The sequence below is a fragment of the Rhopalosiphum padi genome, chromosome 4 (assembly GCF_020882245.1).
Source record: "Rhopalosiphum padi isolate XX-2018 chromosome 4, ASM2088224v1, whole genome shotgun sequence".
In the NCBI taxonomy this organism is placed as follows: domain Eukaryota; kingdom Metazoa; phylum Arthropoda; class Insecta; order Hemiptera; family Aphididae; genus Rhopalosiphum; species Rhopalosiphum padi.
This window is the reverse complement of record NC_083600.1, coordinates 43,251,391-43,265,988: the sequence shown is the minus strand read 5'-3', so window position 1 is coordinate 43,265,988 and position 14,598 is coordinate 43,251,391. Positions and strand designations below refer to the sequence as shown.

General features: G+C 30.5%; 1 protein-coding gene across 5 annotated transcripts in view; it reads right to left on the bottom strand.

Moving 5' to 3' along the window:
• Positions 1 to 5,802: 5,802 nt before the first annotated feature.
• LOC132930995 (germ cell nuclear acidic protein-like) overlaps positions 5,803 to 14,598 on the bottom strand; it is a 34,521-nt gene continuing 25,725 nt past the window's right edge. For 3 of the 5 annotated variants that reach the window (XM_060997153.1, XM_060997156.1, XM_060997157.1), the window contains 3 exons: positions 10,118 to 10,252; positions 8,950 to 9,108; positions 5,803 to 5,999 (listed from right to left, as the gene is read on the bottom strand). In XM_060997153.1, coding sequence (XP_060853136.1) covers positions 8,953 to 9,108; positions 10,118 to 10,252 — 291 coding nt within the window. In that variant the 3' untranslated portion in view covers positions 5,803 to 5,999; positions 8,950 to 8,952. The remainder of the gene's footprint in view (positions 6,000 to 8,949; positions 9,109 to 10,117; positions 10,253 to 14,598) is intronic. The other 2 variants (XM_060997154.1, XM_060997155.1) reach the window with 2 other exon arrangements.

Here is a 14,598-nt window from a genome sequence, read left to right as displayed (position 1 = left end):
TTTCGACATCAGTATTAAACGCGAGTTGATGTAAAAATAAAGTCATGGACATTACCTACCGTAATTCTGTATGTAATCATATGCGTATAGACCAGATCATGTTACAGCAGCAGTAATTATCTGTTATTAATCAGCTTAAGAAATATTTCTCGGATATAGCATATAATTATAATGATTGTTAAATACATTAATATAATATTATTAAGAATTTCAGGATGTAGTCTACTCTAATAATCTCGAATGTCATAACAACAAAGGCGATTTTCGTTGGAATTTATGGAGCCCCTGTTAATACGTTAATATATTATATTATATTGATCGTAACAAGTGTTTGTCGAAGGTGTTATATTATACAGCTAAGTATTTTTACATACTATTACCTATAAACTCTAATATAGTAATAAATAACAATAGGTAAACGTATCGATCGGCATGCATTAGATTTTAAATTATAATATAATGCGTTGTATTTAAATCGACGGTGAGTAAAAAATGAATTACGATCGTAAATGTTTTTTAGTCTTTTCTTAAACAAATAATTCATTTTGGAGTATCGAAATTATAAGTATAGACCAGCTGCTCTCAAACTGTTTCCCGCAGTGCCATAATGCTTATTGCTTATCAAAGGAATGATTTAGTGAAATGATCGAATTTAATTAAATTAAACTGTATTATATTACATAGCATTGTTATTATATACACGTAGGTGTACAGTACCTGAACTTCGAATGTATCACCCGAAAATAATTATTTAAAATTTATGTTTGTCAATGGCGTAAAATGAGTTTCAATTTAATGTTTGCGTTCAAATTTATAAGGTTACGAATTTGTCTCGGTTCACAATTCAATTTTCGAAAATTCAGTTTTTAACGTACACACGTGTTATTCATATTTTCAAATCTTAATAGTTATTAATGTGTCTCTACAGTCTCTCTACTACAGTAATACATTTTTCGTCAAAATTCAGCGAACCGAAAGGCTTTAAAAATAATAGTTTTTCAATTGCACACTCGCAGAGTGTATATTATTCATTATTGATTATTAATTAGTTTAAAAAAATACTAATTTAAAAATAAAATACCCCAATAAACAAATAATATGCACGTCTAAATAGTACCTATAATAACAAATATATTTTTATAAATTCAAAATACTCGGCGGAATAAGAATAACGTGCAAACTGTTAGCGTGTGCAACGCACACACGTGAAGAGTATGCGTCCGCGACGGTCTAAGTCTAAGAGGGTTTTATGTTTTATATACATATAATGATGATATTAATACCGTTTACAAGTAAATCAAAATAAGTATATAAATTATTATCACTATACGTATGCAATCGCTAACGTGCAAACTGCACACATAATAAACACGGTAGGCAGGTACTATGGAATATCCTTATACGATATTATACTAATATTACTATAATTAGTAATTATTACTATGTCACGGCAAAGCCAACAAAAGTATATAGTCATACACTCACACGTCCACTCGTACTTGTAAGTTGTGATATTGTACGTCATCGCGAAGCGAACTGTGAAGATAATATTAAATTTATTATATCGGCATATCGCACAAAACATACTATATATGCAATGTAATAATAAAAAATAAATAATTTTTTACTCGGGATACACGCACGCGACGCCACTGATATTTTTTAAATAGATTATTACTAATGTATACTGTACAGGCAGCATAGATCGGGACGGACGGGACAAAAAAATATGTTCGACCGATGCTGTATGCGTTCCCGTTTGTTAGAATTTAAAAGATCTTATCGATACGACATGCAAATGTGCATATCCGACTAACATTCTGTCATCCTGATGCCGGTAAAGTAAAAAAAAAAAGTGGACAAGTAGGTAATCGCTCTGCTTCACAGCAGTAGGTATAGTAGGTACCTAGTCGTCGAGTGTAAGAAGTGTAGGCAACTCGTCATCGAGTAGGTCATTGGAATGGATGTGTTATAATTGAATTCGAAGATTAATCGTTGTACACCGAAAACGATTTTGTCTGCAGAGACGGTATATGTCAGTCAGTCAGTCTATGATATTACCAAGTATTTTTTTCATCATAATACATTTATATTGATATGACAGTATAATTTATTTTAATATCAGTAAAACGTTATATAAATATATGCATAACCTTAAAATGAATCTTAATATTTTGAAAATGTCATTACGATCATACTAAAATGTAATAAATAATAATATACGCACACCAGCACCGTAGCCAAGGGGGAGGCTGAGGGGCCGACTGCAGCCCCCCGAAATATTAAGAAAATTTAAAAATTATTTTAATTTTTTAATGGTCCAAACAAATCGCAACAAAAATCTTAAATTGTGTTTTACAAAAATTGATCAGCCCCCCCCCCCCTGAAAAAAAATCCTGATTATGCCAGTGACGTACATGCACATTTCAAGTCCCCGTGAATACTTTTGAATTGGGTCTTTTACTGAACGTGTACGATTTCGGAGATACTATTACTATATATTATGCGTTACCAGTAGTTATTATTCCGTTAACACAACATGCGGGTGCGGCGTCCATTTAAGATTTAACATACTATAGTGTATAGATTAATGACTTGTAGGGAGAAACTGTTTAATAGTTTGTTAATAACTCGAGTTAGTCGTTACGAACCTATAAACTATAAGGGGATACAAAAAAAGGAATTTTATTTATTATTATTTACCAGTGGCGGCTTTGGGGGTGAGGCAAGTGAGGCGCCGCCTCACCTAAAATTTTGTAGCAAATTATACGCTAAAAGTATATTTCTTGACAATAACATTTCGCTAATAATTTTTAACATTTTTATGATTTTATTTGAAAAAAATTCTTCTTTACGAATTTTAATAATATGAATTATCATTTATTTTATTATAGTATAATATTATTTCGTGTTTATTACCAAAAAATAGCAATAAACCGATAAGAAATGCACGAAATAATAATTACGTAAGCCAACGCTCATATTTCAGCCGGCGGAAATATTCCGATGACGTCAGAGAGGCGACGTTCAACGTCGCCTCAGAATTGTAACTTGTGTACATTAATTACACACACATGCGAATGTACGCGAATGCGCGCGACTGTTAAATAAGCTGAATAGCGCATGCGCAATGATCTTAGTGAGGCGACTTTTTCATCGCCTCTGATACTAAAAATAGATAGTTAGCCCGCAATCATGTCTGCGGCACGTTCAACAATAACATAATATAGATATTATTGCATAATCATAAACCGATAAACCGTTATTATTGTCACAGCGCCTAATGAAACCAATTTCATTATTAGTTTATTAGTTTATATCTCGATCGTGTCGTCAGCAGTCGTCGCTCGTGTCGTGCTTTTTTGTTTAAGTTCGTTTAAATTTTACTTGTGTTGTCAACTTGTGCTTTTCATTTAACATCTAACACTATGAATATGAATCCAGTGACAGACGAAGTTGTTATATTATTAGAGACAGAATCATTTTATGATAATATTATAAACATATATGCTAATCAAAAAGATAGGAGTATAAATTTAACATACAAAACATAATAGTTTGATATAGTTTTATTTAATTCATAGTTTCAGAACTTTGCATACTTAAAAAGTCTTTTTTAAGACTTGGTTTACTTAAAAAGTCTTTTTCAAGACTAGGTTTACTTAAAAAGTCTTTTTCAAGACTAGGTTTACTTAAAAAGTCTTTTTCAAGACTAGGTTTACTTAAAAAGTCTTTTTCAAGACTAGGTTTACTTAAAAAGTCTTTTTCAAGACTAGGTTTACTTAAAAAGTCTTTTTCAAGACTAGGTTTACTTAAAAAGTCTTTTTCAAGACTAGGTAGTAGGTAGGTACAATGTATACTTAAAAAAGTCCTTTTCAGGACTACCAAGTTTTAAAATGTTCACTTTATTATATTATTTACTATACGAAACAAGTATATTATTATAGTTATAATTATTTTTATATTTTTAAATTACATTATTATGAAATTTAATTTTTATTATGAAGAGGGGGGGGTGATACATAAGTCGCCTCACCAAAAAAATACCCCCAAAGCCGCCACTGTTATTTACTATCTTCTTTAGAAATAATATTATTATGTGATCATTGTGAATTATTGTGATCGAGTGTTCGGCCGATGCACTGCGATCCAAAACATTGTGTATTATATAGGTATACGGTTTATGATGGGTCTATTTTCTACCATGTTAATAATTCATAATATAACACTGCGCCTAAAGCCTTGTAATTGAATTTCTCCGTCATTAAAATTTATAATATATTTGCATAACATTATTATACGTCTTTAACGAGTTGTTCGGTGATTGCTCGCACGTCCATATTATTCACTCGTTTGATGATCCGATCTGGGCACGGCGGCGACACGGATTACAAATAACAGTACGGCTATATAGGTATACACATAATATATACTACACAGCATCCCACAGCATCATATTATTATTATTATTATTATTATTATCATCGTCATCGTCGTGTTTGACGTTGTCTGGCGTTCTGACGTTTATGGCGCGTTGTCAACTCCGATGAGATGGCCGTCGAATCATATCACACGGTCGGTCGAAAGGTCGCGCCACGTCTAAACTATAAACACTAATCAGTATAGTCGTCATCGTACATTGTGTAGCAGGATGCCCCGCGAACCGTCGCCGCTAAATCGTGTAACTCTATTAAAATCAAAGCAAATATTAGTAGACTATATATACGTCACCTAATACCTACATAAATATTATTATTATTATTATTAATACTGTAATATCACCGCAATAGACGCACAAATATAACCGTAACATTTGAATAAATAAAACTATACGCGAACGATTCGAGTGTATTCATTTTAGTGATGTACATATATTAATTATTTCGAATCGTGATCATTACCGCTCACTTTTTACGTATAAAATAAAACAGCTGATACCTCTACTCGCGCTTAAAACAATTCGAGAAATCTACTACTTTTCGTATATTATGTACGCGTATTACCTCGAACGACTATCCCGCCGATGAGTAGGTGTACCTACCTAATTTTACGTTTTATAGTCTATCTCCCCAATTTTGTACAAAAACATTATATTTATTTATTTTCTGAAAACAAAATTTTAATATTTAGTTTATGCGTTTTTTCTAAGAAGGTAGATAAAAAATATACCACTTTTTCAAACTATTAAAATTTGAATAAAATATTAATACATTATTATTTCGTTTTTCATTATACGTTGTATATTGTGATTGAAATAATAATAACAACAACAATAATAATAATAATAGTACACTGTATCCGTATTATGTGATGTACGTACCTTTATGTGCGTAAGTAATTAGGTTAAATATAATCTAATAAACCGGTGAAAAATGATAACAAAATAACGGGATTTTGATAAATTGGTTTCCCACCTTTTTTTTTCAACTTAAAACTGGCACAGTGGCGTACTGACGTATTAACCGTACATCTACATGGTATTATTGCTGCCGCTGCGTATTTACTTTTGACGTTATTAATATTAATATAATGTGTAATGAATAACATCGCGTATAGGTACATAATATTATCAACTATCTACAATTCATGTTATTTATTCATGTACACACAATATAATTGTATTAAGTTTAATAAATATAATGTTTTTAATAAAGTGAAAACGTAATTTCATAAAAACGGTAAAATGAGTAAATAATAATATATATATATATGTTATCTAATTACATTATATTTATATAGCATAATGAAAATTTAACGGTAGATATGCATTGGAGTTTTAAATAAGAAAAAATACAACAAATCTATAAGCGTAGAAAATAATTTATTCTACAAAATATCGTCGTACAGACTTGAAATACAATATATTATTATATGTATTTTAATAAATAAATAAATAAATATATATATAAATATAAATATAATTATATTATAAATAAATTAATAAATAGTGAAAAAATCTTAATATTTAATCAGCCATTGAGTACGGTTGAACTCCATTTCTGAAAAAAAAGAATAAAAATATAAAAAAAAATTTACAATACATTTTCATTTTACGATTGTATCCCGATTTTATATGTTATGGCGTTTTACAGGTCATTTTTTTTATTACACCTTAGTCCTTACAAGGTGTTAACGGTTTCCTGGTAAATAATAAAGCAATCATCTCATTTCAGAGCGTACATATAATATCGGTACGTCCCTTTTAAAACCGTATGGATTTTATCCTCGCGCATTTTATTATTATTATTGTAATCGTAAAAAAATCTGGAAGTCGACGGCACGTTTTTGTGTTTAACGTCGACACCCAAAACGCTGAATATAAAAACCGACAAAAATGTGTTTAAGCAGTACACCCCTATATTGTAAACTATTTGCATATACAAATGGGTTGCATGTGGGAAAAAAATAGAAAAAACTAATTTGGTACAACTAAAACCGACAATTTTATAATGGTATTATTATATCTTATGTACGCCGATGGTAAACATATGTGATCTACGAATATATAGCAAACAATTACCGTAGGTGGGTGACTATACATGATTGTCACGATCGTTTTATCACTAATTCACCATCATACACTACTTGAGGCAGACGATGCTTATTATTTTATATATATTATCAATATTATTATATAATGTACTTATATTCATGTGTGTGCCGTTAACACGATTTTGAGACAGTCATCGGTGGTCAACATTTAATGCCTATATATACAGGGATAATTGTTTTGTCAAAGAACACTCATCGTTTCAAAAACCATCAACTGTTTTGAAAATAGCTTTTATACATTTTTAAGTTGTCACAATACGAAATTTTTGAAAAATAATGATGTCTGCAATTTTTACCAATATTATTTTGCATGACCCTCTGCCGTGTCTCTCACCACTGTTTTACTACGATTTAACTGATAATATTGTTTTCAATGAATTCCTATTAAATATAGTTTTACTACACACACACACACACACACATATGTCATATATATATATAGTACATATACATTATACATTTATTACTACTTCTATATATATATATATATACGTATCTACATAAACTTTGATATAATGATACCATTTCTACTCTGTAACTGTGTTGTGGTATAGTAGACAGAAAATCGAGGTTGTACAGTACATTTACAACGGGTGTTATCAGAGGATTTGATAATTTTACGTTAAAAGTTCAGCTAAATACGTCAATAATATCTTCTAGTGATTAACCCTGTATAAATGACCTTTAGTTAGTTTTCCCCGCCCTCTATAATATTATAATACAGCAACGGCGTATACCGCCAGCTATTATAAGAGGTCCAATATCGTATATTTTATGGGGTGGTTATATAATTTGTGACGAGATTCTATTGTCCAAATGTCTTGACGTAAATGTTGTTGTGATATTATCGGATGGTCTATTGCTCTGTAGATTCGATCAGTAGATTTTACCCGTATATAGTACAACTCCCTAGAAACATTTCTTGGAGCTTCTGTTAATCATAATTCATAATAATAATAAAACGCGACGAGTGCGACTAGTATATATAATATTATTAATTTATAATAATTAATTTATTGAACAGCTGAAGGTATTATATGTTACACAAGAATTTAATATTATTTTTGTCATGTTTTCTGAGTTTTATCACTAGTAAATATTCACCAGTATTTTTCAACGGTGCTTGATATATTGTATTATATAGTACCAATTGAAAAATAGTATTATTCAAAACTGGTGAATTAGTCTATAGACAGGTATAGTACATGTATAGAACAATTGTGATTTGAATAAAAACTCACAGATATATGTTTAATAAATACGCATAAAATTAATTAAAAATATATAAAGTTATATAATAATGGTGTCTACTGTTTAAAATTAATTGTTTGGAAATCATTGAATCTGAAGAACCCTGCGAAGAAGAATACGTATACCCATAATACAGTAGATAGGTACATAATATTATAAAACCACCCTGAACTGGAGTGGACATGACGAGCGCGTTACTATATAGTTGTATTAGTATAGGTATAATAGGTATTACAATAATATTGTAAATATTATACTGTATAAACTTCACTAACGGACACCTCAAAAGTCCCAATAACAGACGTTTTTTAGAAACGAGGGAATTTTCATTACTTTTCAATAGGAAAGCCTCCGAATAGCCGACATATATTTTAATTTTAATTTAAAAATAATGTCAAAACGACGACATAAAAGCACGCTTATAATAGTATTATATCGATAACGAACTTATTCAAAAACAGATTTTTTCATATTAAATTTAATTGAATTCATATGCATATGCATTGCTTCTTATATATATATAATATTTTAAATATACACTGTTAAAATATCAAAATTATTATGTCAATAAAACATTAAATAATAATATTATAATTAAATTTAACATTGCATATATTATTTTCTTTTACACATTTATTCTTTATGAATTTCAAACATTTTCCCCCTTTGGATAGCGGACGAAATCGCGAGTGTCTGCTATTCAAAGGTTTTATACTTAAATAATAAAACTCATAATATTGAATTCTATTGCGTTCAAAAGATGATATATTTTAATATTTTATATTATAATGTAAAGATATTTACTGTAGTATAGAGTTGAAAAGACACAGCCAATAGCGTAACCAAAGGGGCGTTTTATTAGGTATATATTTTGTCTTACGAAAATTTTCTTTTCCGTTACGAATATTATTCTATTGCAATAGACTCGTGAGTTCAAGTAATTTCCGTTTATCGTGATGGGGTGTTTAAAATATGGAAATAATATTATAATTTTACTCAGTAATTTCACCCTAGTAGATGGGTAGGGGACCTGACCTTTTACATTTATATAAAATATATAATTATATATTATAATATTGTTTAATATATTATATTTATCACAGTATACCGCCGCGAACACGTCGCGTGGTCGTACACAACACACACCTACTATGGTTTAGAGGCCGCGGTTTTTTGCGGGACCGGTTGCAACATGGACTTCGTGGCGTACGTCAGTTTCTGCGACACGAGGTGGGCGATCATGTTTGACCGTTTCCACATGTACTCCCTAGTCTTGTCGTGGTCGTCCGGGCTGTCAATCTGCAGCTAAAACCGTTAAGCATTAACGTTCGGCAAAAACGTCTCGTTGGGGTCCCTAGCAGCGCGATAATATGGACAAAGCACGCGCCCGTCAACCATTCACCGCATGCACGTGTGTTATTGCCCCACCAGTTGCTTCCCCGATTATTGCGGTTTTGTTGTGTGTATTATTTATTATGGCCGTGTTATTATTATGTTATATCGACGTGCCGGCCAACGATTTATTATAAGACGCGCGCACATACTTTTTTTTTTGGGTACGAAAATCGACGCGGTATCTGGACCGATATCGCTATGACGTGTGCCCTACGAGTTAAAGGTGGCAATTCTAACTGAAACGTTATATTCGTGTGCGCAAAGACATTCGATTAAATTGTTATGATTATGATAGCGCGGATGTTTTGTTTTCACGAGGCGGGCGGATGTAACATAATATTATAATAACATACTTATTAATACGTTTTGGGGGAAAAACAATAAGGTAAATGTACGTGCGCTCAAATTGTAAGACATTAAAAACAATAATAATAATAATCTTTAACGATGATTTCTAATAATAGATTTAGATGTTGTAAAACGCAATTATTATTGTTTATCCGGTTTTGACTGGGTTTTAAAAATCAGTTGTTAAAAAACGTAATCGTTACTAATAATATGACGTGTACATGACGTGTTTACCGTTTCCACGGCTTATACGTAAAAACGAAGATACGATTACGATGGTCATTTTGTACAACTATTTAGCGTTAACTATGATCGCGTGAAAAACATTTTATATGAAGTAAAATAATAAAAATACGCATTTTCTAGACACGCGTGCAAAAAACTTCAACGGCCGCAACCCATCCCGCAAAGCAATAATAACTGATAGGTATTGATTAGTAGCGCGTCTATAGCCCGTCACCGTAGTTAAATATTATATTACATCTATAATATAATATCAATGGACGTAAATGACATTCGTAGTATTAAATTATATTATTATTCGTGTCTGTCGGAAAATATGGTCGTGTACTTGTTTTGGCTGGTGTACACGGATGGAGTGCAACGTGGCCGCGCCGCCGGTAAGCACTCGCAAGTTAAGTCGGCCGACCAGTTCGCCGGTGGTGGCGGTCGCCGATCTCAGCTCCTTCTTGGCACCTCGTCCGAACTATATGACAACACAAAACAAAGCGAATTAGTAAACTACGAAGATGTTTTATGACGATACAATATTAGTGTACATAGGTATGATACTGCGGTTTGTTTATTAATTGGAAAATCAATAACTTCGATTCACCATGTACCTATTGCAATAATTATTTTAGCGCGATACCTATTTATGATTCAATGGCTTCAGTCTCTTCTATTACGATTGCTAAAAGATCATATGCAAAAACGCCTAAAAAGGAATACCGATTTTTCGATCAATCGACAAACTGTACATCATTAATGTTTAGATTATTATGTATATTATGATATAGCCGCATGACTACGTATTACTATACATTATTGAATATAGTTGATCGAACGCATAATACGTAACTAATAGGTATGTAGGGCTTGGAACACACATAATTTACGTAGGCGATTACTCATTTCGGGCAATCTTAAAACGCAATAAGACAAGTGTTTTTTTTCCATTTGTCACAACCTACTTTGAATACTATTTTTATGATTTATAGGTTTAAGTGCCATCATGTTCTACACTATACTTTTCAACTTTAAAAATAATCGAGCACATTTTGCAGAAAAAACGAGTAAGTATTTTTTTTGTCGACTTGACGAAAATTTAAAATGTTAAAATAACCTATCAAAAATATATACATTGCAATTCACGATATTTTCAGTGACATTGTTCGCCAACTATCTACCTGGCATAAAATCTCATATGTTTTGGCTTAAATACAAGTACCTATGTTAAACGTAAATTTATAATAATATATAGTTTTGGGCGTTTTGGCGCATTTAAAATAGAGTTTATAAAGCACTGTAACCATAAAGGCAAATTTAATGCTACAACCGTAGACGAAATTTGAAGAGGGGGGGGGGGCAGAAGTTGCTCATTTTTGTGAAATCCAAAATCTAAAAAAACTAATTCAAAAATAAAGGGCTTCAATATTAGCTTATTCATTGAAATTGCGCACGTGCATGGTCGCATCGTCCACGATGAGCTCTTCGGCTTATAATAAATATTATAATGTAACTACGTAAAATCGTGTAGGTGTACATAGTATAACGCTTATACCTAATCTAAACAGTTGTACTTAATAGTATGTATTATCAAAAATATTGATATTACGATAAATAAAATATGTGTAACGCATACGGATAATAATAAATAAAATAGATTTATTTTATTGTATTTTCTATAGTCACCATCATACTCAGATTGTGGTCAATGTTATGAAACATACGATTAGTGACATAGCGAGGTTTTTATTAAATCTCTTCAAAAGTTCAAAGAGACATAACAATATAAGCAGCTGTAGTATAATATAATATCTAGTAGGCGTATGTAATTTAATTATTATACCACAATTTATGTAAATTTATCACGGGGACTACGTTTGTAACAAAATTATTCTGTGTACGGAGTTAATAGCAATTTAACATCATAGGACCGTTTGTTATTTTGACGCGCACAATATTATATAAAACATAAACTTATTAGGTATATATATATACGTACAACGCCGCTGTATACATATAACAATAAATATATTATGTATACAGTAAACACGAGTCCGGCGTGGCAAAGTCTAAAGAAATATAAAATATATGAATTTCTGATATTGCAGTAGCATCACAAGGCCCTGTAACACAGCTCGTTAACGAAAACACGCACTTCGGTCGCTGTGTGGTGGCGGCGGCGGTGGTGGCGCTAAGATTTATGATCTCAAAAGTATCAGACCCGAAACGCTTTATCCGGCGTATCACCCGCAACGCAATTTACACCAAAGCCGGCGCGCCGTAAAATTCCTGCGTTTTTTTTTCCCTTAAGATTTTATTATTATTTTTTTCCGAATAATTCAGTTCGTTCAGAGGCACACGTACAACTTTTCAATCGAACCCCACGCGCTGCCACACGTATTATAATATAATATTAGTAATACATCAAGTGTAACGTTATAATGTAAAATAAAGTGTCATATGATACTGAATTTCAAAAATCGGATATAGTTAAATATTTCGACACGCCGATTATCGCTCATCAATTAATAGGTATGAAAATTAATATCGCTGCGATCGGAATATATAAAAAAAATATGACGTACGATATAATATCTATTATAATCACGTCGAATTGTATAGAACATCAATTTTTTTTTTGTTTAACTTTGCTAAATATATTACCAGTTAAGACTACATTATGTTATAATATAGCTTATAAATAAAATACTACTTTTTAAGATGTTAACAAAATATACTAATATAGGTTAAAATGTTTTATTTATAAAAAGCGTGCTTTAAATATTTTGTTTCCCTTTTAAAAACTTTTTTTACCTTGTTTTATTTTAACCAAAAAAAAAAAAAACTATAGTTTTTTAATATTTCACAAAACCGTCTTAAATAATATTTTATACAGACATTTTATAAGAAGTATAAAACAAAATAAAATTGGTTCTTAATTTCCTACCATTTTATTTTTAATAAAAAATACTAACTTTTTAAAAGTAATAAGTTATAGTTTGGAGTAAATAAAAATATATTATTCTTATTTGTGCATTATTTCAATATAGGTATTATTGCTAATATTATGCTCTATAATCTAATAACTTATAAAAAAAATATTTTAAATTTAGGATTTACAAATTACAAAGTGATTCACTATGTGTGCAAGACAGCTATTGTTTCATAAAATTATATTTTTAGGTGTCGTTAGTGAACAGCCTCCTCCTCAAGTTAATTATGTTAACCATCTCTTTCTTACAATGTTTTGTACATATTGTTGAATTTATTGTTATAGTTTGTAAATATTTAATTTAAATAATAATAAAATAATACATTATATTTTAGTTTAATTTAATTCTTCTTGTTAGTATGGACAATTTTATTAAATATTAAAATGTTTCTCTTCTACTTGAGAATTTTATCGAAAACGAACTTAATATTCAAAATTATTATACCAGCCAATAGTATAAATTATTTTAAATAATTCTAAAAACGAATAATTTCCCGAATAATATTTTATCTACACAAATCAAGAATACCAGATTAATAATAAACTAATATGGATTACATTATGGTTCAAATTCGAATAACTATATAGGTAAATATCAAAAGAGTCAATAGCAATCAATATTAAAGCATGCTCTATTTATTTTCATGAATTTCTCAGTCCTTTTCTCTCTAAAAAAAAAAAACGACCGGAAACACTACATTTCGGCCATCTCAAAGTATTATTGTGCATCGATACGCGTACATTTTCATTTCAATTATACGAGTACTCGCACAGACGTGTTGCGTAATTAATTAATTTTTTTTTCATGCATAAATGGGAAGTGGAAACGTGGCCACTATAACAGTGGTGCAGAATAGCCACGATGAATTCTAACTCCGTGTACATAAAGCTCATTGTACATCGCGCACGTTTTGCGGACACAGAGGACTGATAAATGAAAATGGATAATATTTTTATTGTTCCGAAAAAATATGCAAAACATGTCCGTACAGCCAGCACGCCTCCGATATGTATTTTCTCGCAAACACTAATACATTAATAAGTATTATTATTATTATTATTATTAAAATAATAGTGTGTAAAAGTATTAAAAGTAACATAACTTTGGCACTTATGTAAATTTAAAATAATAAAATATTTTTAAAATGACATTCGTAAAAGAAAAAAAAACATCGAAAAAGTGTAGAACAGAAGTAAAAAAAATTAATTTAAAATACCGAACATGCGGCGTATTTCATAGAATATTTTAAATTTTTTTTGCTAACCGCATGTGAATTTACTGAATACTAAACAAAAAAAGCTGTCAACGGAGGGAAAAATAATCAAAATACGGTGAAATCAATTGACGCGTGATCGTGATCGATATTTATTTTAAATATTAAAGTAGCCTATTCCGTCCTTTTAACTATACAAATGGACTGTATTTAAATATAGAGTACTTGTATGTGCACATACACATTTATAGTTGCCCGAGTTTAAAATCGAAGTTTGAAATAATATAGTAGGACCGGAAAATTGGAAAAAAAAATCAAAATCATAATTCGATTGCTTTAAATTATTTATATGGTCAAAACGTGACGTCGGTATATGTACAGTAACAATAAAGGCATTGGATTATTGCTGGTACGGTACCTATAATATACCTACGTATAATAGTATTACGTTGATCTTAATATCATTATAAATATTCTATGGATGTATTATTATACTGTTGAAAATTCACCAGTAAGTATTCACGAATTCGCGGTTATTTAAGATTTAACTACGTCTACCTATATAATATGCCCAGTATATTCATTTCATTTTTATTGAGGGGGGGGGGATATAGAAAC